Source organism: Ambystoma mexicanum, chromosome 8 (genome assembly GCF_040938575.1).
Source record: "Ambystoma mexicanum isolate Mex_15411 chromosome 8, UKY_AmexF1_1, whole genome shotgun sequence".
Classification (NCBI taxonomy): Eukaryota; Metazoa; Chordata; class Amphibia; order Caudata; family Ambystomatidae; genus Ambystoma; species Ambystoma mexicanum.
Window position 1 is genome coordinate 706,055,923 of NC_090929.1, and position 24,089 is coordinate 706,080,011.

General features: G+C 46.2%; 1 protein-coding gene across 1 annotated transcript in view; it reads left to right on the plus strand.

Moving 5' to 3' along the window:
- The window catches only part of PPA1 (inorganic pyrophosphatase 1), a 399,132-nt gene that overhangs the window by 45,959 nt on the left and 329,084 nt on the right, over positions 1-24,089 (plus strand). Inside the window, exon 2 of the mRNA XM_069610510.1 lies at positions 8,678-8,742. Within this exon, the coding sequence (XP_069466611.1) occupies positions 8,678-8,742 (65 nt within the window). The remainder of the gene's footprint in view (positions 1-8,677; positions 8,743-24,089) is intronic.

The following is a 24,089-nucleotide window of genomic DNA, read 5'->3' on the forward strand; positions in this document are numbered from 1 at the left end:
CAAACCAGTTTTCGTTAGCTCAGGCCCTCTTGCTATGCTGTCGCAATTGCATATTTGTGGCAAATATTTACACCCTCCAATAAAACTCAGCAGCCACCACTGGTTTGTTTTGGGACGAGGCACTTGCCCCCCCCCCCCCTTGTGAAACATTTGAGCTTTGGAAAAAAAAAATCTATTTATTTACTTCTTTCGCTTTGAGTAGTGCATGCCCCTGCAGCAGCATAATCATCATGGACATTGCGGACCGGCCTGGGGTATGGCATGCCCTGTGCTTTAAGCAGCTTGGGGGTGGGGGAGAGGAGGCCCCTCAGCTTGGCTCTCGGGGAGCCCCCAAATGTGCTATGCCACAGATTGGGCTCTGCTTGCCTTGAATGCATTAGTGTGATGCGAGTGATTAAGAGGGGTTGCAAACTCGACCAGTACACTGCTCTGGTGCAACACTATTTAAGAAGGTGTTGGACAGAGTCTCAGAAGTGAGAGCTATGGAGTAACCCGCCCTTCCCTCCTTGGAAAAGGTTTTGTGCAAGCTTTATTCACGGGCCGGTCCTTGTGGGGTCATTAAATAACGCAGCTTGCACATAGAGCTCTGAAAATCATAGATGCATTGAGCCCCACTCTTGACTGAAGTGCAGCCCCCTGTCCCCACACCTCACCCTGTTAAAGATTGAAGTCAAGTATCAAAGCCTAGGACATTAAGGTATTATTTTCGGCTCTGGGTTATGTGTACACAAACAGATGGCCTCAGCTTACACCTGCACAATAGGTTTCTATTGTAGTGTTGGCTGACTGATGGATCCAGTTATAACGAGGGAATTTAGTTCATACTAAACCGTGGTCGATTATTTAATTTTCAGCCCTTGCTCGTGCGTCATTTTGCGTCTTGGTAAACGGACAGCGCAGGCCTTGCCAGGTCACTGCTTTATTTTTTTGTTGGCTTAACACATCCATGCCACAGATGACGAGTACTTCAGTGTCCATTGGTCTATACATGTTTCATACGCTAGCTGTAGCCTGCGTTAGATATTTTGGTTACCCTGTTGCAAGTACAGAATTAAGGCTTCACATTGAATCTGGAAAATTATTTTACCCAAATGTGTGGTGGTGGACAAATCTCACCTCCCTCTGTGCCTAGGTTCTTATATCTGACTGAAATGAGAGCACCTGGAAACACGTGTTGGACACATCCGAAGGTTGTGTGCCATCACTTCCTGTGTTGTCACTTGGGGGTGGGGTCAAATTACATCACTGCCTGTGATGTCATCAGAGGGCTGTGTGGTGTCACTTCCGCTACCCCAGGCATTTTGGTGAATGACATCCCCATGACCCTGACTGTAACGGGGAAATCTCAGACTTTCATCCAGCACTGCAATGTCAGCTTGATATCATCTGTACTAAACTTTTTCTTCTCGAGTCCTCTGATTCCTCAGCTCATCTATGTAAAATAAGAAATCTATGAATACATTTAAGTTTTTTTGCAGCTATATCGACAGGCATACATCCCTCCATGCTGGCAGGTGGGTACAGTGGAATAAAAGGCCAGTTTTGGTACTCCTCCCCGCCTAAACGTTTGTTTGGGTTCGTGGGGGCCCATTTCAATATGAATGCCCCCCTTGCCTATAGTTAGGAAGGGTGAACACTGTGGCTCCCTTGGGTTGCTTTAATAAGAATGGATATTAATGGCCTTTTAATCTCACCGGGCAGGGAGCCAGAGGGGAGCTGAAACCCTAAACTGCCACTGAAAAGTTGGTAATGGTTCTGTCAGCAAGGTGCGAACGCAGATGAAACTAAAGTAAAAGAGTTGAGGATACTGCTGGATGCCATCTAAGCCAATCTGTAACCTTCTGCAAAGCGCATATTTACAGTATTTACTTAAGGTGATCGTAGACAGCAAAGGGCAGCATGTAACATGCACACAAGGCAAAGTGCACATTTAATGCCATGAAGTAAGATTTCTGTTGCTTTGTAGTAGCCAAAATGGGGACAGCTGATTGGGCCCTCATCCTCCAAGGCTCTTGGACACATGCACAGAACAAAATTGCAACATTGTGGGACTATTGGGCTATTTCAACACATTGATGAGTTATAATTGTCTTCAGAACCTGTCCAGAAAAAGATGTGCAGCACCCTAATTTGCACGATATGACATCAGTTTTTAACATTACAAGCCGTATCAGTCTTCAGTAATGTTGGACACGATTGGTAAACACACTAAGAGGTTTTACTTGTACTCCAAGAGTGTGCGATGCAATATATCACTATATGCAAAAACTAGTAAATCATGAGGGATGTTATTAATAAAATTGCAAACTCCATCACTTCTAGTGACACCCAATATCAGCTGATCAGGCACAGTGAGATTAAATGATTTGCCCAGGATCACACATTTCGTTCAAGTGGTGAAATGTATTTGGACCACAGCTGTGATTTAAGCACTTGACTATATATGTTCCTAGTGATTGGTCACAAAGATTTTTTACAATTGGGTTTCCAAACATTAATTAATTTTTCTGTCAATGCTTTGAAAAGTATACAAATCGCATAAGAAATCAACCTTACATTGGTATAGAAATGGGTCAAGCAAAAAGACATGCATAGCTTTATTTTTACCTGCCTGAATGCACAATTACAGTAGCAGCTTCCAAAGGAATGTGGACCTAAAATCAAGATTTGTTTTTTTTTAAAAAATACTCAAGGAGAGAGAAGCCTATAGAGGGTAATCTGTTTGAGCCATAATTTTAACCAGTATGTAGCATTCTAGTCCCCTCCATTACCCACCAATTTCCCCTTCTAAGGGACAACAGTCCTTACCCAGGTGCCCCAAAGTCTGGATCATCAACCTCTACTCATTCATTGAAATGAGGTTGGCACAAAGCTGATCTCAGGGGTGCTGTGCGACTGGTAGAGCAGGAGCTTTGCTTCCCTGCGCTTTTATCTGCCACAGGAAAAGTGTGAGCTGGCAAGACTTTGGACAGCTGATCCTGATTCAGAGGAGAAAAGTGAGCCCTCATGTCTGCCTCCAGCTGGCCGTGTCCGAGACGCAGCTTATGAAATTGGGACAGTCCGGCAAAATGCGGCATGGTTGGCCACCCTACAGACCCACCCAGCACTGTTCCCAGACCTTGGGTTTCATCTGGGCTTGTTTAGCTGCCAACTTTTGTTTTCGTTAACCATGTGGATCTTTTTAGCCTATTTCAGTGCAACCTCATGGAGTGGCTGCATTTCCATTGATTCGCTGTTAATTTATCTATTGCCGCTGTGACTGCGTATAGGTGGGCAGCTATGGCGAGCACCTGCTGACCTCGCATCACAAATATACTGCCCATTTACTCCTTTCCCACCTGCTTCCTTTTGCCCCACTTCTTTTTTTCCATACTAACAATTTCATCTCACGATCCTACTCTTTGCTGCACTTTTTGAACACGGTTGTCCCCTGTTCTTGCCTCCTTCCCTTAATCTCACTGCCTTTTTATCTTTCTCAATTTCTGCCTAAGGTTCTTTGCTATAAAGATCCCACTCTCCCTCATTTTGCTGGATACTCGCTTGATTTCCTTCACTCAATTTTTCCCTCCCTCGATTACTCACATCACACACCATTTGCCTACACTGCTGCCCCTTTACTCCACATCCCTAATTTTCCTCCCTTCTCTCCCTTTCTCCTGCCCTCCCTCACTCTTCATTTTTCCCACTCTTAGACCTCATCAAATTTTCCCCATTTTCATTAACCCCCTCCACTCCCCCTCCCTTTTTAATTCTCTACTCTGCATTTCACCTCACTTTTGTGCCTGCCTTCACTCATTCTCTGTAATATTCACTCGTGTTCCCTCACCGGGCTCTGGTCAATCTTCCCTCACTCTCAATCTCTCCCTCACTCTCCTGCCCTTCATTTTCCACTCTCCTGTCCCATCAGTGTTCATGTTACCTGCTTTTTCTTTACTTTGCTTCCCCACTATCCTGCCCTTATTTTCTCTCCATTTCCATTCCATGCCCTGCAGCAGGGCCCTGTGGAGCTGGAGGAGATATCGAGGTGGTGGGTTGGAGTTAAGGGGAAGGCCACAAACAGCACCCACACAAAAGGTAACCCCTTGTATGTTTTTGAGATTAGAAGGTTAACTCCTTTTATCTCTGTTCACATTTCAAGTGCTTGGGGGTAAGGACATGCACAAAATGGTTCTGTATCCTCTAGGAATTATCCCATGATATCGCCTCCTGTAAGTCCCTGCCCATGTTGTTACTCGTTGCCTTGAACCCCATCATTTCCAACATTAGCTTCAAGCTTGATTATTCATTCAATATTGCCACCAAAACCTGGCAAGGAGCCCACTTGTCTCTAGCTAGTCGGATCCCCAAACACAGAAAACTGAAAACGCCTTTAAAAAAAACTGAAGCATTGACCCGCCCACCAGGGGCCCTCTGTCATTTTGCCGAATGGGCCCTTTGCCTTAAATCCGCAACTGTTGGTGAGACCAGTACACAGACACTGGGAGGAAGGCTGGGAGCTAATCTGCATTCTGTTTTGAAACCGTCATTCCTAACCTTGACAAAGCCGACTTGCCAGATAAACCTAGACCAATGTACAAGAAACATTAACAGGAAAGGCTTTGTATTCCCATAAACAAGCTCCATAAAGCTCTCCGCCTTTCCCTAAACACATCCTAAAATGTCCCCAGAATAGCGAAAGCAGATTTTTTTTTTTGAATGGGGAATGAGGACTGTGACGAATTGAACAGAATAAGAAGAAATGGCAATTGGCCTGTTTAAATCGAGCATTAAATACAAATACCCCACGCATTCAAACACTGACACAATCGCAACAGCCGACGTGAAAACGCAGACCGAAAGTTTCTGCTGTTGAGCTGAAGAATTTTGCAGTTCCAAAATAGTAAATATGGCAGTGTTTAAAGTTCATGGAAAAGTTGCTTCCCACTTAAAACGATGTACGTGTTGTGCACTCTAGAATGAGTTCGCAGAGAAATCTACAATCATGCCTTGTTCGTTGTCAAGTCTGCTTGATTTTTTTGAATTCGTAAATTCGTCATTTCTTTCAGTTTTGAGAAATCGCTTGCAATTGTGAAAGTAGAGAGCATAATTGGGTAGGCCGTACATGAGTGCATGTCCGTCTTCTGTGGACTATTGTGCCTGCCCTTTGCAGTATCTCAGAAGGCATCGTGTTAAATGCTAACTTGATAAACGGCAATTGCCGCGTGCCACGCCTCTAATTGCGAAATAGTGCGCTGGTGCTCTTGCTCCATGTAAACACGCAAGACAGCCTTTGTCGCGAGAGCTCGTCCGTGGACACGAGATTTGATTAGGTCATGGCATGCAACCTAATCGGGAGACCTGTTCGCCCCCAACATACTTGGCTGATGGATCATATGGGCCCCCAAGACCTACTTTGGCTTATAACGTGTATACCCGCATAGATCGCGTGTAATCGCGAACACCCTGTTGCGAGTAAACTAAGATTTGTAACCCGTTTCTGTGTGCTTCTCGGTTTCTGAATATCGAAGCCTGTAAATCACATGATTGACCTTTTTAACTTGAATTGCTTTCAAAACATGAAATGGCGTTTTAAATAAACTGCCCCAGCACTGTAACGTGGCCAGTACCATTGCAGCTGGATTGGTGTAAGGTTGTGGCCCTTGGCATGCGCTGCAGTCTTGTCTGCCAACAGGAACACTGCTGGACTCAGATGCCATACTTGCTGCCGCACTTGATTTTTCATTTAAATCCGTCAACTGCGTTGAAGAGGTTAAGGACGCTAAAGGCAACTTGTTACTTAATGTCGCTGTACTGCATTTCGATTCATAGACGGGTTGATATTTTGAGTTTTACTCTTGCAATGCGCATTCTAGTTAAAATGTTAACTCATTGCAAACTAGTCGCAGCTTCCACCGGGCGTGTGGTTGCCTAAGAAAGCAGGTACTATAATGGAAGACGTGTGCCAGGTGCTGCTATGCATGCCTGACTAGAGCCAATAGCGAGGAAAATGGTACATTGTATGTAATGGGTTTTATATAGCACTAACCTAGGTGGGGAATTTGGACACTCTACAGCAAGAGTCCGTAATAGGATTCAATATACAGATAAAATGTCCAGTGGATATTAAAGGTCGACTTAAAGTTATATGGAGAGAAGGGGTGTAGGTGGTTGAAGGAAAAAGGGGACCCAGTCTTTGTCGTGTATGTTCCATTGAAGCTATATTTCAGAGCTGCCAATAACCCGACCTTCAAGCCTGGCACTGGGCCCACTGACGTTCAGCCTCTGACCGACACTATTCTGAGAACACTGTGTCCTTGCCAAGGGTTTATTGCAGCACAAAACCTGAATGCTCTCCTATCTGTGATCTGATTTGAAAAATCATTCTGTTTTGAAGACATTTTCGTGTTGGTTCCATATGAAAATGTTTTCTAAAACAGCTTGCCAATAAAGGACTACTGAGTGATATACATTGTATTGACCCCAACTTTATAGTAAATGCATTTTTTGTTTTGACAATTTCCTTACTACCTCCCTCCTTAGTTTCTCCCCTTTTTCTGATCAAACCAGTCTTATTTGCACTTTAAGGTTCATGCTCCTTATATATTTTTTGTACCTCTGCCCTCACCCCCTATTTCACCATTTTCATGTCTTTTACAGGGCCCACAAACCCACTATTCCTCCCTACAGGTTTTATTTGTTTGAACATTTATTTTTTAAGGTCCTGTATTGGTGTTTTTCAGAAGGTGTTCACTCTTGCTCAGATGCAACTGAGGGAAATCTGGTTTGGTAATCTGGAGGGCTTGCCTTACTTACAGGTTGAACAGACACCCCTCGAAGGAAAAAAGCTTGGTGCGCCTCTCCGCAAGGAAAACAAGATGCATTTTGTATACTGACACGAAGCTTCCTGTTAGTTCAAAGACCGTCCAAGGTTTTAAGGAAAGAAATGGTCACTCATGACGTGAACAATATACAGTATTGATCCACTACCTATATACATACTACCAGTCTCCTATAGTTCCCTGACCAATTGGCTGCACAATATCTAAACCATTCCCCTAACATGTGATTCCCTACATTGTCACTTTGGTGCCCAGCTAATGGATTGGCAGGTTACCTGCCCCATCGGCCTAGTCACATGGTGTGTGTACCTGGTCGTTGACCTGAGCTCAGTGGAAAACTCGGCCCCTTGAAATGGTGCACTTCTCTTGGTACCAGACAGGCGGGCAGCCCAATCGTGCCTCCCCAGCTCTGGACTAGATATGTTGGCATCACCTTTCTCTATGGTGTGTTCTACTCTTCTGCCCTCTTATCAGTTGCAAACCCACAGCACACCTCCATATTATCTCCCTCTCCATTAATTGGCCTAATTCTGATGTTTAGGTACTGTTTCAAGCCATCTGGCAGTTCAAATGGGATGGCCATTGTTCTGGAGGGCGCTAGTTTCCTAAATCTGGACAAGGAATATTAGCAGCTCTAGACCTCTAACCTGGCTGCCATGGTTTGTCCTTTGGGGCAGGCCTGTAAAACCAGAATGGAATGTGAATGGCAGAACAAGGGTAGCCTTGTTCTGCCATTCACATTCCATTCTGGTTTTACAGGCCTACTTGCTGATACAATTAAACCATTATCTTTTTGACGTGAATGTCGCTTTTTTCAGCTTCACTGCTGGGCTTGTTGAAGGGGAAAATGATTCAAACTCTTCACTGTGCCACGCTGCTACACCTCCAACAAACTGCTTGGCCTCACTTCCAATATGGAGATACTTCAGCATTTCCAGCAACCAGTCCCTGTCTACATCATTATTGTTAAAGATTAGATTTCACTACTGCAACACAATATCACTTGTGCCCTATACCCGGGCCTACCTATGCTTCTATGACTACTATAAAACCAATGCATTTGATTTGCTGTTCCCTTTTTCCCCTCTCCCAGCCGCCCCCTCCCGTGGCTGCGCACCTTCACTTTCTCGTGCGATAAATTTTTCTAAGCCTAAAACTTACATGTATTGTAACAAACCTTCCAATTCTGTCTCTGGTAATGTAGTCCTGGCTTCAGGGGCCAGAAAAGTGGGCCCTGTACAACATTGGACACCAGCTGTGCTTTATACTGATCATTAAAATAATTAGTCAGATGAATTTTCTTGGAAGGTAGGCACAGTATAACGCCACAACACTTGCTATTTCTGATGAGACCTTCCTTTCAGCCGTAAAGTGATCACACTAAAAGGCAGTTTTGAGGTTTGTCGTGCTATTTTCTTTTCCCAATCAGATCACTGGACGTAGAGGTCCTTGCCAAACTTAGTACCCAAGCACTTTGTATGTTTAGATTTATATCAAACCCCATCAAAGTTATGTATGGTAGTTTTGCAAAGGGTTGAGGAAAAAACATTCCTTCTGAAATGTGATGGTAGAATAAGCAATTTGAGACAAGTCACACATACATTTAACATTCCTCTCTCCCGTTTGTAAAAATGTTTGATTAAAATGTTATGGCTAAAACTGGTTTGCGCTTTGATTTTGTCTTAAGGTTTTATGGTTTCTCATTGTCTAAACAAATCTCGTTGTTGATTGTAGGAACACTGCAACTTGTGGTTTTGGGCCTTAAAGTGGGATTTTTGGGAAATGTGGGCTTGCATTGGAGATTAAGGATGAGCATTCTTCTTTCTTGTGAAATGTTTAGAACTGTGTATTTCTTTCAGAAAATGGAAAAGGACTGTACATTTCTCCCTTCCATGACATCCCTCTGTATGCTGATGAAGCCAAGGTAGGAATCCACGTTGATGTGGAATATGATTTTGCTGACATAATGGTCTTGAAATACTTTGAAAGCTGCTCAGTTTGGTGGGGTGGATTTTGGGGGGGGGGGGGTGTGAGGTTTACCTCCCGTCAAGCAGTCTTGACTTAAAAATGTATCCACCTTTGCAAAAGGTCTTTGAAATTCGAGGTTAAAGGCATATGTGATGGTCCCATGCATTTGATGTGACTGACGGGCTTGCTGTTACATTTTATTGAATTTTTTTAATTAAAAAATACATAATTCGTTCGAGACAGGTTTTTATTCAGAACATCCTGAACACAGAAGACTCCTTTCAGCCATGAATCATGACCTTGCACGTGTTTTTCTACAGTCCTCTGGTGAGGGGTGTATGAATGCTTCCCCATAGTGAAATGGGTCAGTCCATCAATGTAGACTGAACTCTTATCAATTGGCAGTGTGACTGAGCATTCAGGCCTTAAATTCAGGAGGAGGGCTGAGAAATCGGATGCAGAAGTACAATGAACCCTGCATAAGCACACTGATTGCCCACTCTGTATTCTTTTGTACAACATCCTATTTGATACCCAACATCATGAAAAGTCCAGATTTAGGTTGCAGGTAAGGGGATCATGTCAAATTAAACCTGACCATCATGCTCAAGTTACAGAAGTGTTGACATGGTGAACAGATTTACAGCTATGTACACTTTTCTTCTGTGGTTAAAGAGCCCAACCACAATATACACATGAGGCACAAAAGGACTGTCCCTTATTATACTGTGCATACCAGGACCTAATTTCCACCCAAAAGGTGGTCTAAATATCGACCTAGGACTGTGGCAGATTATGAGGCCGAGAACAATGCTGTACCCCAAGCAAGGCTCTGTAGAAACGGTGTCTCTGTGCTTGGTGCAGGAGAAAGAAACTACGATCTCTGAACACCTGGCATGCTGACTGTTGGACAACAAATGGTCGTAGGTCTACCTCTGTGCCAATGCTTATTGCCTATGTGTGTATGATAAATATTAGTGGCTATCCCTTTTAATCCAGTTTTATACTCCTAAATATGAACACATTAAGACCAGTTGCCAATGTTGGCAATAAAGTAGTGTGAACAGTGTTGCTCCAAAAGGCTAGGAATTAGGGCTGGAGGAGGTAAAATATTGACCTTGGAAAGACATCTTTACGCGTTCCCCAGAATAACCATAGCTCCGTAGAGTGATTAATCGGGCAGATGTTGTTCACTGTGCTTTGAATGGACACTCTTGAGTTGAAGTCCACTCGTCAAAAGAAAGACAGGCAATGGACTATTTTGCGACAGAAAACAATGAGAATGACACCTTGTATACTTCTGGACATGGTATCGTACGCTTTTTTTGAGAATCTTGCAAGACTCCTGCATTAGAGATTATATGTATTGACTAATCTTTTGAGAGGTCAGTTTGATAACGTTTTTATTTGTAATCTTTTTTTTTTAAATGATATCAGTTAATGTTTTTATATTTTGCTTATTTAAATGATGTACTACACTGGGGCCTGTGAGCCAAATAACAGAAAAAAATGTTAAAACTCTGGCCTGTGTCACTTCTGTCAATGGGCAATCCCAGATTGTTTTCATCTGTGGTCTGGCAGGCTATGGCAAAACCCAACCAACAAGCCTACGTACTTCCTAGGTAAACTGGTGCATAACTCTGGGAGGGGAGGCATTGGGAAACGCCGACTTCCTGAATAATTTCAGTACTTCAGTAGTAATTGCCCTCCCAGGTTAGAGGTTAATTCCTGTGAGGAATTATGCTTTGGCTTTCTTGATAACTGTATGCTTAGATTGGTCGTTATTGATGTTACGGGAATGTAAACAAATTCACCTTCGTTTGAAGCACAGTGGAAGGTAGATCCCATTATCTGGAGATGCTTTAAAAATACAATCAACATTTTTTAATCTGGTTCATCGGGACCTGCCCTCCTCCTGGTAGGATTATTAGGCAGAACTCTGGAGTCTTCCAACCAGTGGCAGCTCTATCAAATGCTTTGTAGAGATTGTTAACTTTATCATCTCGGCCAACTTTACTTTAATATTCCCAACCGAAACCCACATTACCATTGATGCAGTGCCAATACTTATTGATGTGGTAACTCCGAGCTACAAAACGAATTTGTTGAATATGTTGGTGGATTGTGGTAGTCGTTTCTAGTGCATTGTTACTTTCTTTGCTCCTGCATTGCAAAAAGATTTCAAGCTGTGAGCCCCTTCTTTGCCTACACACTCTACCTCTCCTTTGCGTAACTGTACTTCTTGTGTACAGAGCTCTGTTAAATGCTTCCTTTTCTAATGCAATCATTGACCTCTGTGCATATCTTTGATGTTAAATAATCCTGTGAGCCTTTGAGATGTCACTTTTCATGCAGAGCCAAGCAGCCTCCTACCTCTCAGAACACTTAGTGGTTTGAGGGATGTCGCTGAACAGCTCCACTTTCCCATTCACATATGTGACCCATAAGTTATCTGATCTTTTAGCATATAACAGTTAAAACCACAGGTTTGTTTTAAAGACTGTTTATTTATTGGTTATGCATACTATACAGAACTGTTTTAGGGCGTATGAAGATGGGGGGGGCGTGGGGGAGGAGGTATAAAATAAAAGGTCTTGAAACATTCTGAACATGCACGTGCTAAAGCTTAGAACAGGGGAGGAAGGCGAAGCGCAGGAAGGGGAAGAAGGGATGAAAACAAAGCGTTCTAACTAGGTCATGAGGCGATTCAGATCGTGCAAGTACGGAATGTGTAAAAAGGTAGGGCAGAAGGGGAGGGTGGGAGAGGGGTACAATCAAAAAGTGCAGGGACAGGTAGGTGAACTGCATTGAAGAACAGACAGACATGCAATTATGACAAAGAATGACTGCAGACTGGGAAATCCTTGCCTTATGTAAGGGCTACATCAGACGTGCCAGAATGAACATAGGTAAACCGAGTAAAATGCAGCACAGGCTTCAAGAGGCTATGCAGTGATTGTATGTAGGTAAAAAAAGTAGAAAACGCGAGGATACAAAGCCAATCATTGGTTGCGGGTAGGTGACAGTGCGAGACACAGCGCAGGCTGGAGTGAGTCTGGCCCGAAATAAGGCACCGCAAGGGCCACAGTGGATAAGATCAGGCAAGCCTCGTCAGGAGATGCAGGGCTGTGTTGCGTGTGCTTCCAGGTAAGGCGCTCGTAAGCAAGCAAAGCAATGGCCAAAACAGTGATCGGAAGTCAATGGCAACTCCATCCGCGAATGCCGGGGGCCTTTGGCAGGACCGGCGTGTGCAATAGGTGGTGCAGAAAGCGGTGAGGGAACAAGCAAGCCGGGCTTCGCATAAGGTGACGCCAGGCACAAGAGTGGGCGGGGGCCAGACATAGCCACGAATGTGGACTGTAAAGCGGCTGTGAGCCACAAGCGACAACTCCAAGACCCAACAGACAATACGGGAAGAGGCAAGAGCCTCATTGTAATTCAGTGAGCTGTTCCTGGAAATGCAAACCTAGGGTGTTGAATGCGACCTGACGTTTCTTCTTTAATGGAGATTACCTATACTGTTTACTTCTCCGGTTTTAGTATTCTAAAGATATTGATGGTAAATACATGTTCTTGATTTTCTACCTTATAGAATGTCTACGAACCATGATTTGTCAGCAGACTATAAATGTCAGAGGAATTTTTACTTCGATTGCTCTCCATTGGGGGGGGGGGGGGGCACTCCAAAAGACCTTTAAAATATCTCAAAGTAAATGGCAGGGGCTCTGGCAAATTGATAGTTTCCCCGAGTGTCCCCATGAGTTTTTCTCCTACTCCTTTATTGCTGCAGCTCCTCACATCCACACTTTTATGGACTTGTTTACAGAGGTATTTTGTTTTTGTGCTTATGCCTATTTGCAGGCCTTAATTTACTTGCTCATAATTCAAACTTTTTTTCTTTTAAGTATTGAAGGTTTTTAATCTATTGTTCGCCTGTAAGACTTTATGAAGTTTTTTTTAAAAATATTCCTTACTCTTTGTAAAAGCGGCAAATAGGTACATGGGCATACTGTGGGCCTGATATTTTCTTGCACTCAACTTCTCCAGAGAATTTTTGCTGCCTTAGCACACGGCCGCAGTGATTCTGGTCAGAAAATTGAATTACATCCCAGATCAATGTAAATATGGTGAAAAGAAGAACCAGGGAGTAAGGTTGTCAAGGGAAAATCTAGAGCCCCCAAGCGCTCAGTTAGAATAGTGAGGGCCAAACGCCCAACCTCCCAACTTTCGTTGGACCTATACCTAAAGAACATGGCAGGGAGCCTCAAAGATGGGATCCAGGTAACGGAAAAGGCCATTTGGGCGGGGGGGGGGGGGTTAAATGAGAGAATTCTAGGTGGGGGGTTTGCCTGCATACCCAGATGCAAGTAATATTGACCAATGTCCGGAGGTGGTCTGCCTAGAGCCCACTAATGGAACAATGGGAACACCCTTGTCGGGCAGTCTTAAAAGCACAAGATGTGACTGTTGCTGCAGGGGGTGTGATGACGGGGGAAGCGGTGTAACCGTGGAAAAAGGGGAGGTTGAGGTGGGGTTACAGCCGGGAGTGGGGGAACTGGTGGACAAATTGATGGTAATGAATGCATTGTCTGTGTCCACTGCAATAGAAGATGAGGCTTGGTTGGAGTCATTGGTTGATGGGAAGCTCAAGCCGATATACCAGCTTTTGGCCAGCCAGTGAGGCACACACAAAGAGAATGAGTGTGACATAGCTCATAGTGCCAAATGGGAGGAAAAAATCAAGGCCATCCATGCCACACACTCCAATCCTTTAAGAGCGGGGTCATGAACACCTTGGCCATTCTAGATGACTTAGTCAGAGGTTTGAAGCAGAAAGTGGAGGAATTTAGCGTGGAAAGAGAAAGGGGGCTATGCAAGGAAACTTTGGAGTGCTCTCGGCATTGGCACTGGCCCATAGGAGGGAGGGGTGTAGGGTGGATCGGATACAGGGGACACCTCTAGCAACAAGTGACGGAACAGTCAGGGTGCCAGGGCGAGCAGTTCTTGGATACATGTGGGAGGCATGTCTAGACCTAACTTGGGCACAGGCGAGGCAATCTGGGCATCTGATGTAAGTGAGGGATAAGGGGAGAATACTGTGTAAATATAAGGGAGAATACTGTGTAAATATTCCCCGGTGGGAGTAAAGTGCTTGCCCAAGGGTGTGTTTTGAATCTACCAGATAGATGATGAACAAAGCCACACACTGGATCAACACCAACCTGATGGGTCCCAGCATAGATCCTAATCTCTACTAAATGGCCAGTAGAGTACAGTGGGTAGGTTCCTCCCGTAAATCAGTGTAAGGAGACTATATTGTTTAATTTTCCAACCCACAAATCTTCACCTCTAACCGGACAAGAGGCTTAAGGGCGATTGGATAGCAAGTGGGTGGGGCTGGACTTTTTCTACCTTCCAGCGGGGGAGGGATGTGGCGTCAATACACTGCCAAAGGGAGGTGGATGGAATGGGGCTTGAGAGAATAGGAGCAGGTGGAGCACCTAGTTCAGTCAGGTGAACTCCCATGGGTCCGAAAAGGTAACAGTGGCCCATTAAGGGAAAGAAGGGATGAAGTCCCTACAGGTCTGTTCCAAAATAAATGTGCTTCCCATCTCGTCCATCGATGAGTTTGACTGACTGTAGGACTGAGGCCTGTAGGAGATGGGGAGGAAAGGTACCACTGTTGGGAACATCTTGGAGAATATGAAAGTGGGGGTATGACTGGAAGGGGGATGCCCCAGTGGTGAAGGTGGTATCCTGGAACATAGTGGGAACCAGAGGGTAACGAAGAATTTTTGTGGACCCAGTGAAATAATCCTCCTACAGGAAACCTGTGCCCCTCCTATAACATCATTGAATGGGTATATTTCTACGGCATTCCAGCAAAGAAAAATCGGAGGGGTAGGCATTATGGCGGGATGTCCTTAATGGTCAAGGTATCGCTAAATTGCAGAGCTAAAGTGGTGGAGACAGAGATGGACTTTCTACAGCTCCTGATACTTGGCTCCCATGGGAAGGACAAAGTCTCCATTTTTAAAATGTTTATAATGGCCCGCATAAGGCGGAGGTGAACCCTCTGGAAATGGTTAAGGGGTTGAAGTATCGGGAATGGTCGGGGTAGTCCTATTTGGTTTATCGGGGGGTGTGGGGGTTCATTTCAACCTCACGATGGGCAGAGGAATCTCTAGAGATCTTTTCAACCCACTTTAGAATCTACTCCTGAATGTCCAGGAACCACAATCAGTGCATGGCTGATCGAATGGGGAATGAGATCAGTAAACGGCTGCATCAAACCGAACATCCCAGGGAAACCAACTTTCCACAACCATTTGGGTTCCTCCACAATAGGTTATTTGTGCCTCTTGAGATCCAAAAATAACCTATTGTGGATCTTTAGATTTGTGGAGCGACATAGTAAGTTTCCAGGTGCCTGCAGAGTGCAATAGCGATCATAACCCCTTGGTTTTGCGGATGAGGCATGCTTGGGGTGGAGGGAGGGGTTTGCTGGAGAGTTGAAAGCATGATGTAAACTGTCAAGTAGAACCAGCAGCTGTCCTGAACTAAGGATAACTTGGGGGAGAATTTGGGACTTAGGCCTGCATGTGAAAATAGAAGCCGGGCTGACTCTGGAATATCGCCAAGAACATGGCCAAACCAGTTGAGGTGGTTGAGTACTTAAAGGGCATCCTGGAGGGCTTTACAGGAGGATTTGTGGTAGAGAATAAACAGGGTGGGGGAATCATGGGGGCAGGAATGGTTTAACAAAGCCTGCAGGAATGCTAAACAAGCTCTATTAGAAATCCCCGGTCATCGCCTGAGGCAAGAGCTCACTATCCCCTAGTAAGGAGAATGGAAACTTGGAGCTGGAGGAAGAGGCCTGGGAAGACTTCATTGAGGCCAATAGAACCAACAATGATGAAAGATTCTGGGAATTTGTTAAAGGGGGGCGGGGGGATCTACAATCTAAGAGCGACAGTGGCTCCCAGGTGGAAGGGAAAGTTTGGGTGCAGTACTTTGGTTCCCTGTTTAGACTTGGTGGTGTATCAGAGGAGAGGGGGAATAGTAGCTTGACCCTATGTTTAAAAGTCAGAGGTCTCCCTAGCGATCGGGGCCCAAGCACGCAACAGAGCCCTGATGATATATCAGCCGATCTTATTTTTGTATCAGTTCGAACTATGGGGTCTGGTATTGACCCTGGCCTTTAATGCCTGTTTGACTTCTGGCCAATATCCACCCTCCTGGAAATCTGCTGTCAAGGAGACCCCATTAGCCTGGCATCTCAGCAACCCATATCATTACTAGACACTTCATTCAAAATCTTTAGAAGGGTCTTATTGGGCTGCATTGAGTCCTGGCTTGAGGAAGGATCAGTCCTGATGGACATTCAACTTGGTTTTCGACCAGGATTGGCGACCATGGATCGCGGCCTCGGTTTGTATCTCCTATCTCTTTTTTTCACAGGAGAAGTGGTTTATCTTGGCTTTATGAACCGAAGCACAGCCTTTGATAAAGTTGATGGACCTAAGTTATGGGCTGTGCTTGGGTCGTTGGGGTGCCGAGGGGAAATATTGATAGTCCTGTGAGAGCCAATCAGAAAACGGGGCTATTCGTACTGGACCGGACGGGAGGGGGCTCTCGGGGTGCGGGGGGGGGGGGGAGTGCAGTGTTTCAATTTTGGAATCTGGGTTCGGCAGTGGTGTGTGTGCTCGCCACTATACTGTTCACACACTACATCAATTGCATTCTGCAGGCTTTGGTGGACACACGCGTGGTCTACTTGAGCCCGCAGGTAGGGCCTTTCTGGTTCTGGCCTATGCCGACGATACAGTCCTCATGGTCAGAACCCAGAGGGCTCTGCAGGCTTTAGTAGATGCCTATGCAACCTTTATGAAGGGGCTGGGGCTAAAAACGAATGCCACTAAGTCTGCAGTAATGGGCTGTATAGGAAGGAAAGGACAAGCAAAGATTCACCCCATGGTGTGCAATGGGGAAATCACCCTAGAATAACAGAATTTGATTATTTAGGAGTCAGATTCTCGGGCACTGCTCATCTGAAAAAATCAAAATGAGTCTGCAAATGGCAAATTGTTTCTTAACCAGGTGCAAGGGACAGCCTCTGAAAACTGTCCTGACGGTTTAGGCCACCCAGATCAAGGGGGCTACGCTGTATGGAGCCCCATTGTGGGGGTTATACAAAGGCCCTTGAAATTCACAGGAAAAAATAAACCGCTTTTGGGCCTCCCCTGCTTATCCCCCTGTCCATCCGTTCACAGGGAATTTGGGATGGAGTATTGGGAAGATGAGTCGGTAGCTGCCCCATTTAATTTTTGGTTACGCCTATGGGCTAATAATGCTACTTGGTCATTTTATCATTTGATCTACCATGTGCAGGGAAAATTGGCGTAAAATCCCATGGCTAATGTATGTAAAGGAGTCAATGTGCTGCAGCAACATTAAAGGAATGGTTCGCACAAAAATTATTTAAAAAATAGATAGGAAATATAAAAAAAAAAAGTGCCTTTTTTTTTTCTCCAAGTCCCTATGTAAAATTTTGAGCAATTCAAGCTAAAAAATGTGCAAAAGCAAGCACATGGGCGCATCCATTTTGTGGAATGGATGCCCGCCTGTGCTGGCTTTTGCGGCACTAATGAAGGAAAAGCCAGCCAGCTGTAGTAAACCAAAGCTACCACTGGGTGGCTTTTCCTTCATTGGTGCCGAGACTCGTAGGACGCGGACCGAAGACTACAGGCAGAAAAGCTGCAGCTGCATCTCTGGAAGTGCTATTTATTTTTGTTTTTAAAATAAGCACTAGCTGCGTTTATTTTTCTAAGTTTTCCAGGCTGGAGGAGCCCGGAAAACTTATAAATACGTTTTTAAAGCTGAGGTTTTATTTCTGTTTGCGGTAGCTTTTGAAGCGACCGCAAACATAAATACGTTATTGTGTTTGAAAACGCTGCGGTTTTTCTTTCTAGCTTTCTCAGGCTCCTCTGAGCCTGAGAAACTTAGAAAGAAAAACTGCAGCGTTTTCAAACACATCCGCGTTGTTTCTGCCTAAATCTGCTTTTCCATTTGGGGCTTTAGGGCTCTCCACGGGTAGCCCTAGAGCCGCAAATGGGAAAGCAGATTTAGGCAGAAACACAGCAGCATGTAAACGCAACCGTGTTGTGTTTCTGCCTGCCTTTGCTTTCACTTTGGGTCTCTGGTGCTCTCCTGGGGGAGCACCGGAGACCCAAAGTGATAACCAGGGCAGGCAGAAACGCAACGTTATTGTGTTTGAAAACGCTGCAGTTTTTCTTTCTGAGTTTCTCGGGCTCCTCCGAGCCTGAGAAACTTAGAAAGAAAAACCGCAGCGTTTTCAAACACAATAACGTTGTAGTTATGTTTGCGGTCGCTTCAAAAGCTACCGCAAACATAAATACAACGTTTTTAAAGCTGCGGTTTTATTTCTAAGTTTTCCGGGCTCCTCCAGCCCGGAAAACTTAGAAAAAAAACTGCAGGTAGTGTTTCTTTTTATTAAAAAAATAGCACTTACCGAGATGCAGCTTTTCTGCCTGTAGTCTCCGGTCCCCGTCCTCCGCGTAAAGCACCAATGAAGGAAAAGCCACCCAGTGGTAGCTTTTGTTTACTACAGCTGGCTGGCTTTTCCTTCATTAATGCAGCAAAAGCCAAAGCGATCACAGCTGCAGGCATCCATTTCACAATATGGATGCCCCCATGTGCTATCTTTGAGCTTGAATTGCTCAATTTTACACAGGGACTTCGAAAAAATAAAATGCCAATCGTGTTTTTTTTATATTGCCCATCTATTTTTGAAATAAACATTTTGGGGCAAACCATTCCTTTAAGGTGGAGTTCCCACCCATGCACTGCTGTCTCACATGCAATTAAGAGCACACAAGCAGGCTTTGAATCGGGGGGGGGGGGGGATACATGTAAAACGGGCTAACGCGGCACGATCACCCCACTCTGACAATCTGCACCTGTTGATGAGCTGGGTTGATGTGATCCAGCCGTATCTCGTGTGGGCCTCAAATGGATAGATGGCTCCTAATGCGGGCCAGGTTTAACTGCCTACAGCTAAGGGGCAATACAGAAAAGTGGCCAGGCTTCCCCCCCAATGATCCAAGCTGCCAATGTATGGGGCGGCTAGGGAAGACCTGAAGCACTTTTTACTGTTTTGCCCTGCCTTTGAGGAAATCCGAAGGGGTACTATTTTTGCAGGTAGTAAAGATGAATAATATTCATCTCTATATAAACCGGAATTATTGTTACTCCTGTTGGTAGAAACGGAAACGACTGCTTGGGCCCTTCGCTCTTGTTTAAAGAGCAATGTACTTGAGGAAGGGAATTGTAAGGGGTTGGAACAATTTTAACTGTTTACTATACGGTTTTAAAATGTCCTTTTTAAAGGTCACGCACTTTGTCAAAATTATGATTCTCTATTTGTATGATGCTTGTTTTATGGATCTAATCCGGATAAACTTTTGAAACGAAAATTAATATCACAAACTTCTGGTTCACCAAAGATATCCTTCTACTGAAGAGGTAGAAGGCAAAATTGGAGCTCGCCTTCAGGGAAGGTTTGGATTTGGCGCTCAAAAGCTGTACTAGACATGATTATCCCAGCTAATAAGCTATGTTATGATCAACCTATACAATCTGATAATGTGCAGAAAGAACTGCATTTTATTTGAACTGTGCTCCCCTATTGGCATGTGCAGTCTTGAAATTGTACATGGCAAGTTTTTCGTTTTTTGTGCAGCTTTTTGTAGTGCTTTAACTGAGGAGTTCTTGCCCCAGTCGATGTGGTAAATCACCACTGCACTAGTAAATGCATGCATAGTAAATTCTGATGTGCTGTAGCTGAGATGCGGGAGTCATACAACAGACTTGTGCATTGTAACGGTCTCAGGATAATTGCAGTGTTTTGCTGAGTCAAGATTTGGTTACCCCTTAACATGTTAAAGGATATTTATACCACACACTCGCCACCGGTGTGGTCTCCTGGCGCTCTGGTGGATATGAGAAGTGAGAGGGTAGGTTAGTAGGACTGAGCGGGCAAAGCACAGGAGAGCCGTGATGTGGTTTTGGCAGCTTCAGTTCGGTGTACAGTTTGCTGAACCTAGATGTGATTGTGTTCGGTCGGTAGTTGTCATATGCTGTTCAGTAGGTTGGTTAGTGGTGGCACGCCATCGTACCTCCCCTACTTTGGCTACCTGTGGTGCGCGTCCCTGCCAGTCTCGTATTGTGTTGTACAGGGGTGGGGATGGGTCCTCCCTCCTATAGTCTGAGCTAGGTTGTGGGTTGTCTGCAGGGCTAGCTACTGTTGAGGACTTCTTGACCGACCCCACCCACCCCTGCCCCAATCCCTGTGTTCAGACTAACGGATGGCTACACAGTTTTATCCTGGTGTGCCGCTGCCCTCTCCTCCCTGTGCCCTTGAGATACTTTGGCCCCATGCGGTTGCCACTCTTTTCCCCTTCAACTGTTATGCCCTCGGTCTATCGTTCAACCTAGGACTCTCCAATCTCTCGTGTTAGCCTCCTGGGTCTCCCTTCCACTCAGTCTCTCCACCTCCCTGCATTTGTCTTGGTACGGTCTAGTCCTCTGTTTTGCGATGCGTGTTAATTCTGTGGGGTGTGGGTGTTGCACATTCGTTTTCATCCAGTTCTGAGTTGAAGAGCAATTGTTTCAGAATTTTCGATGGTCCTTCATGTTTTGTATTTTTCTCGGGAGGCAGTTAAAACATTTTGCGGCTAGGCAAGAGAATGTTGATCCACCACACTTTTTCCATGTGTACAGATTGGGTTCCAGGTGGATGTTGTTGCTGGATGTGAGTGTTGGTCGGCTAGTAAATGGTGATTTTCTTTTGTAGGAATTCTGCTCCTTGGCTGTGGATTGCTCTGTGCATTATGCACATTGTTTTGAACACGATTCGTTTTTTTGACTGTCGGCCAATGTAGCATTTTTAGCGCCGGTGTGATCTCAAAATCTCATGAAGACCAGAAGTCTGGCTGCTGTAGTCTGCATATGTTGCAGTTTCTTCAGTGAATACTACAGCAATCCGAGGTATAGGCTGTTTAGTCTATCCTGGACGATGAGGGAGATGGCTATAGTTTTGTGCCTGAAGGAAGGGAATGGTACACACTTTTTGATAGTGTGTAGGTGGAAGAAGCATTTCTTATTGCGTTTAATTGCAGTTCTAGGGTTAGTTTGTCGATTAGGATTCCAAGATTTTTTACTGTTTTTGATGGTGTGGATGCTGTTTCTGTTCTGTGGGCCATTGGATGTATTGGTTGCTTTCCTGGGTTTTGGATATAATCATGATTTGCCTAGGTTGAGTCTCAGCCCGTTTGGCTTCATACATTCGTAGTTCTTAGTCTACTAGCGTTGGTCTCCTTGTACATCTTCTATTTTGTACATGAATTGGGTGTTATCTGCCTAGTTGTAGCAGGTGAGGCTGTGATCTTTCAGGTTGATTAGTGATCAAGTTGATTAGTGGAGTCATGTAGATCTTGAAAAGGCGTGGGGCTATGGAGGGTCCTTGCGGTACCCCACAGGTGGTCTAACGCGGTGCTGCACAGATTTGGATTCATCCATATTGTTTTCTTTCAGATAGGAACAATTTTATTCAGAGCAGCACTGTTGGTGATCCTCATTTCTTCCAGTCTCTTGAGGATGTTGTGGCTGACTGTGCCAACACTGCGGAGAGATCAAGTATTCTCCAGCATGGGGTCTGGCATGGATTCACATGCTCATGAATATTCCCTGTCGTCAGGCTGGGAATCCTCGGTAAAGAAAAGAATCAGTTTCAGTTTTCGTTTCTGTACTGTCTTTCTACTAGTAACCAATCACTGGTCTCTGGGTCATACTGCCCTCTACCTAAGCCCCTCCTCTGGCAGCCATCTTCAGATTTTTACCGCACGTTCCAGTGTTGGGAGTCCTCGTGCTGTAGCTCTCGAGCTTTTACTGCGTTTTGCGAATTTTCAAAGAGATTTAATCTCATTTTTCGGCATCGAGCCTCATGCTCCACTGTTTCTACTTCCGATCAACGGGGACCAGTTTCGGAATTTTCTATACCCCTCAAGGGCGGAAATTTCGTCAAGTTTCACTTCTTGGAGGCTTCCGGAAGATCTTTGAGGCCTACCCCGCGTGGATATGGCCCAGGAAAAAGGAAACACGACGCCCGGATCCAAGCTCTTCAGGAGCTGCCCTGGATGTGGATTGCAGAATGTCTTCAAGGAGGATGAACATTCTCGATGTCTCTACTGCCTTCATGAAGACAAAACGCACGTGGAGGCCTGTTTTGCAAGAATGTCAGAGCGGACGATGAGGGATCGTCGTACCCACCTCACCAACTGGCTGGAGGGGGAAGAGCCCAGCAGCGGGTGAGAAAAAGAAGTCTGAGCGGTCTTCTAAGTCCTTTGAGGGCGCTCCGGCGATGGGGGTGCCCAACAAAAGGCTAAGCACCGCGAGTCCGCGGGCCCCAGGAGCGCCGAACGGTCAGGCTCCTCTGCTGCCGGGCAGGGCGCAATTTCACCGACGCCATCAACCACAAGCCAACTCTCTGGCTCGGAAGAGGAAAGCGGAGAACCCGGGTAAGCTTCGGGAGAAGTCCCGGTCGATCCTGACGGCAGCCGAGGGGGAGCGAGGCAGTGACCCCCTCCCCACCCCCAAGGTGAAGGCCTCAAGCGCCTCCAAGGTCGTGAAGGCCTTGATTCACCCGGCTAAGGCCTCTATCGAGGGAGTCGTGGCGGCCCTGGCGTCGCCTGTGGAGGCGACCTCAGGGCCTAGAAGTTCCCTGCCACCGCAGAGGGAATCCTCTTTTCAGCCCATCGATAAGACCCCCATGAAAACCCCGGTGGGAAAAGGGGGGAGGGGGGGCGGTGGCCATTACGGACACGGATACAGCCTCTGAAGAGGAGCTGGCTGAAGTCGTGAAGATCCTGGATAAGAGGCCTGAGAAAGTCTGGTCCCACGGGAGGGATCCCGACGAGGCGGACGAAGAAAGTGACGGTGGCACCGCCGAGGTTCCCGTGGAGGCGGAGGATTCCTCTTCTCAACGGTCACGCCCGTCGCAGCTTGTCCCTGGGCCACAAGATATCTCGGGGGGGTGATCTTGATGGTGATTCAGGCCTTGTGTACGGAGATAGGACAAGGTTGCCCTTACCACAACGGACGACCCAGCGGAGCCTGGACCGTCGGAGCTCTCCAAACAAGCAGAGGAGAATTAATCCACCCCCTCCTTTCCATCCTTCTCGGCCCGCACAGCCTTCTTCCCCGTCTCCTGAGCCGAGGGATGATACGGGAACAGACGGCCACAACAGGTACGGACGACTACGGTGGTGGCAATGGGATGGACCTTCCATCACCACCTCCTCGGGCCTCCCCGCCTAACAAAATTGGCTCCTTCCATGCCATGATCGCCAGGGCATCCGAGCTCTTCCAGCTTTGCCCCGTGGAAGAGAAGAAATACTGTTTCCTCTATCAATGACGAGCGGCCAAAAGGAAGACGGTCCTCTTGGTCCCATTGCTCGACATCTGGGACGAAGGGCTGTTGCTCCTGAAGAACCCATCCACGGACCCTGCCAAGAGACCGGTATGAGAAGGAGTACCGGGTTCTGGATTCCGCCCCCATGTGCCTTGGGGCACAGCCTACCCCGGATTAGTTTGTCTCTGCGGCAGCCAAGAAGAAAGCGCCAGGGAGCGGCGGCGTCAACTTTGACATCTCCACCGGACGGTGAAGGGAACAAACTGGACTCCATGGGACGACTGGTCATCTCGTCTGCAGCGACTAGCATCAAAGCGGCCAACGCCCTCGATTGTGGCCCACTACAACAGGGAGCTATGGTTTAAGATCGCTCCCCTGCCCGATTGCCTCCTAGACGACAAGAGGGCGGAGGCCCTAGAGATCCTACAGGAGGGAGAAGTGGCGTCGGACCACGCCATAACGGTGGCCACGGACATTGCCGACACCAGCTTCCGCCAGATGGGCAACAGCAGTTGCCGGCGCGGTTGGCTCAAGACAACCAATTTCCGTCAAGACATGCAGACCAGGGTCCTAGACATGCCCTTCGACGGTAACAACCTGTTTGGCAAGGCAGTGGACGAGTTGCTGCAAGCCATCAAGGCAGACACGGAGACGGCTTGTGCCTTAGGTGTCGTTCAGCAACGACGGCCGCCCTTTCGGGCTTCCTGCGGCAATCTGGGTGCCTCCAAGGGATTTGGCAGGAGCTCCTCGACTTACCGCTAGGCGGCTCGCTCCTCGTCGCAGGAGGCCTACAGGGGACGCGGCAAGCACGG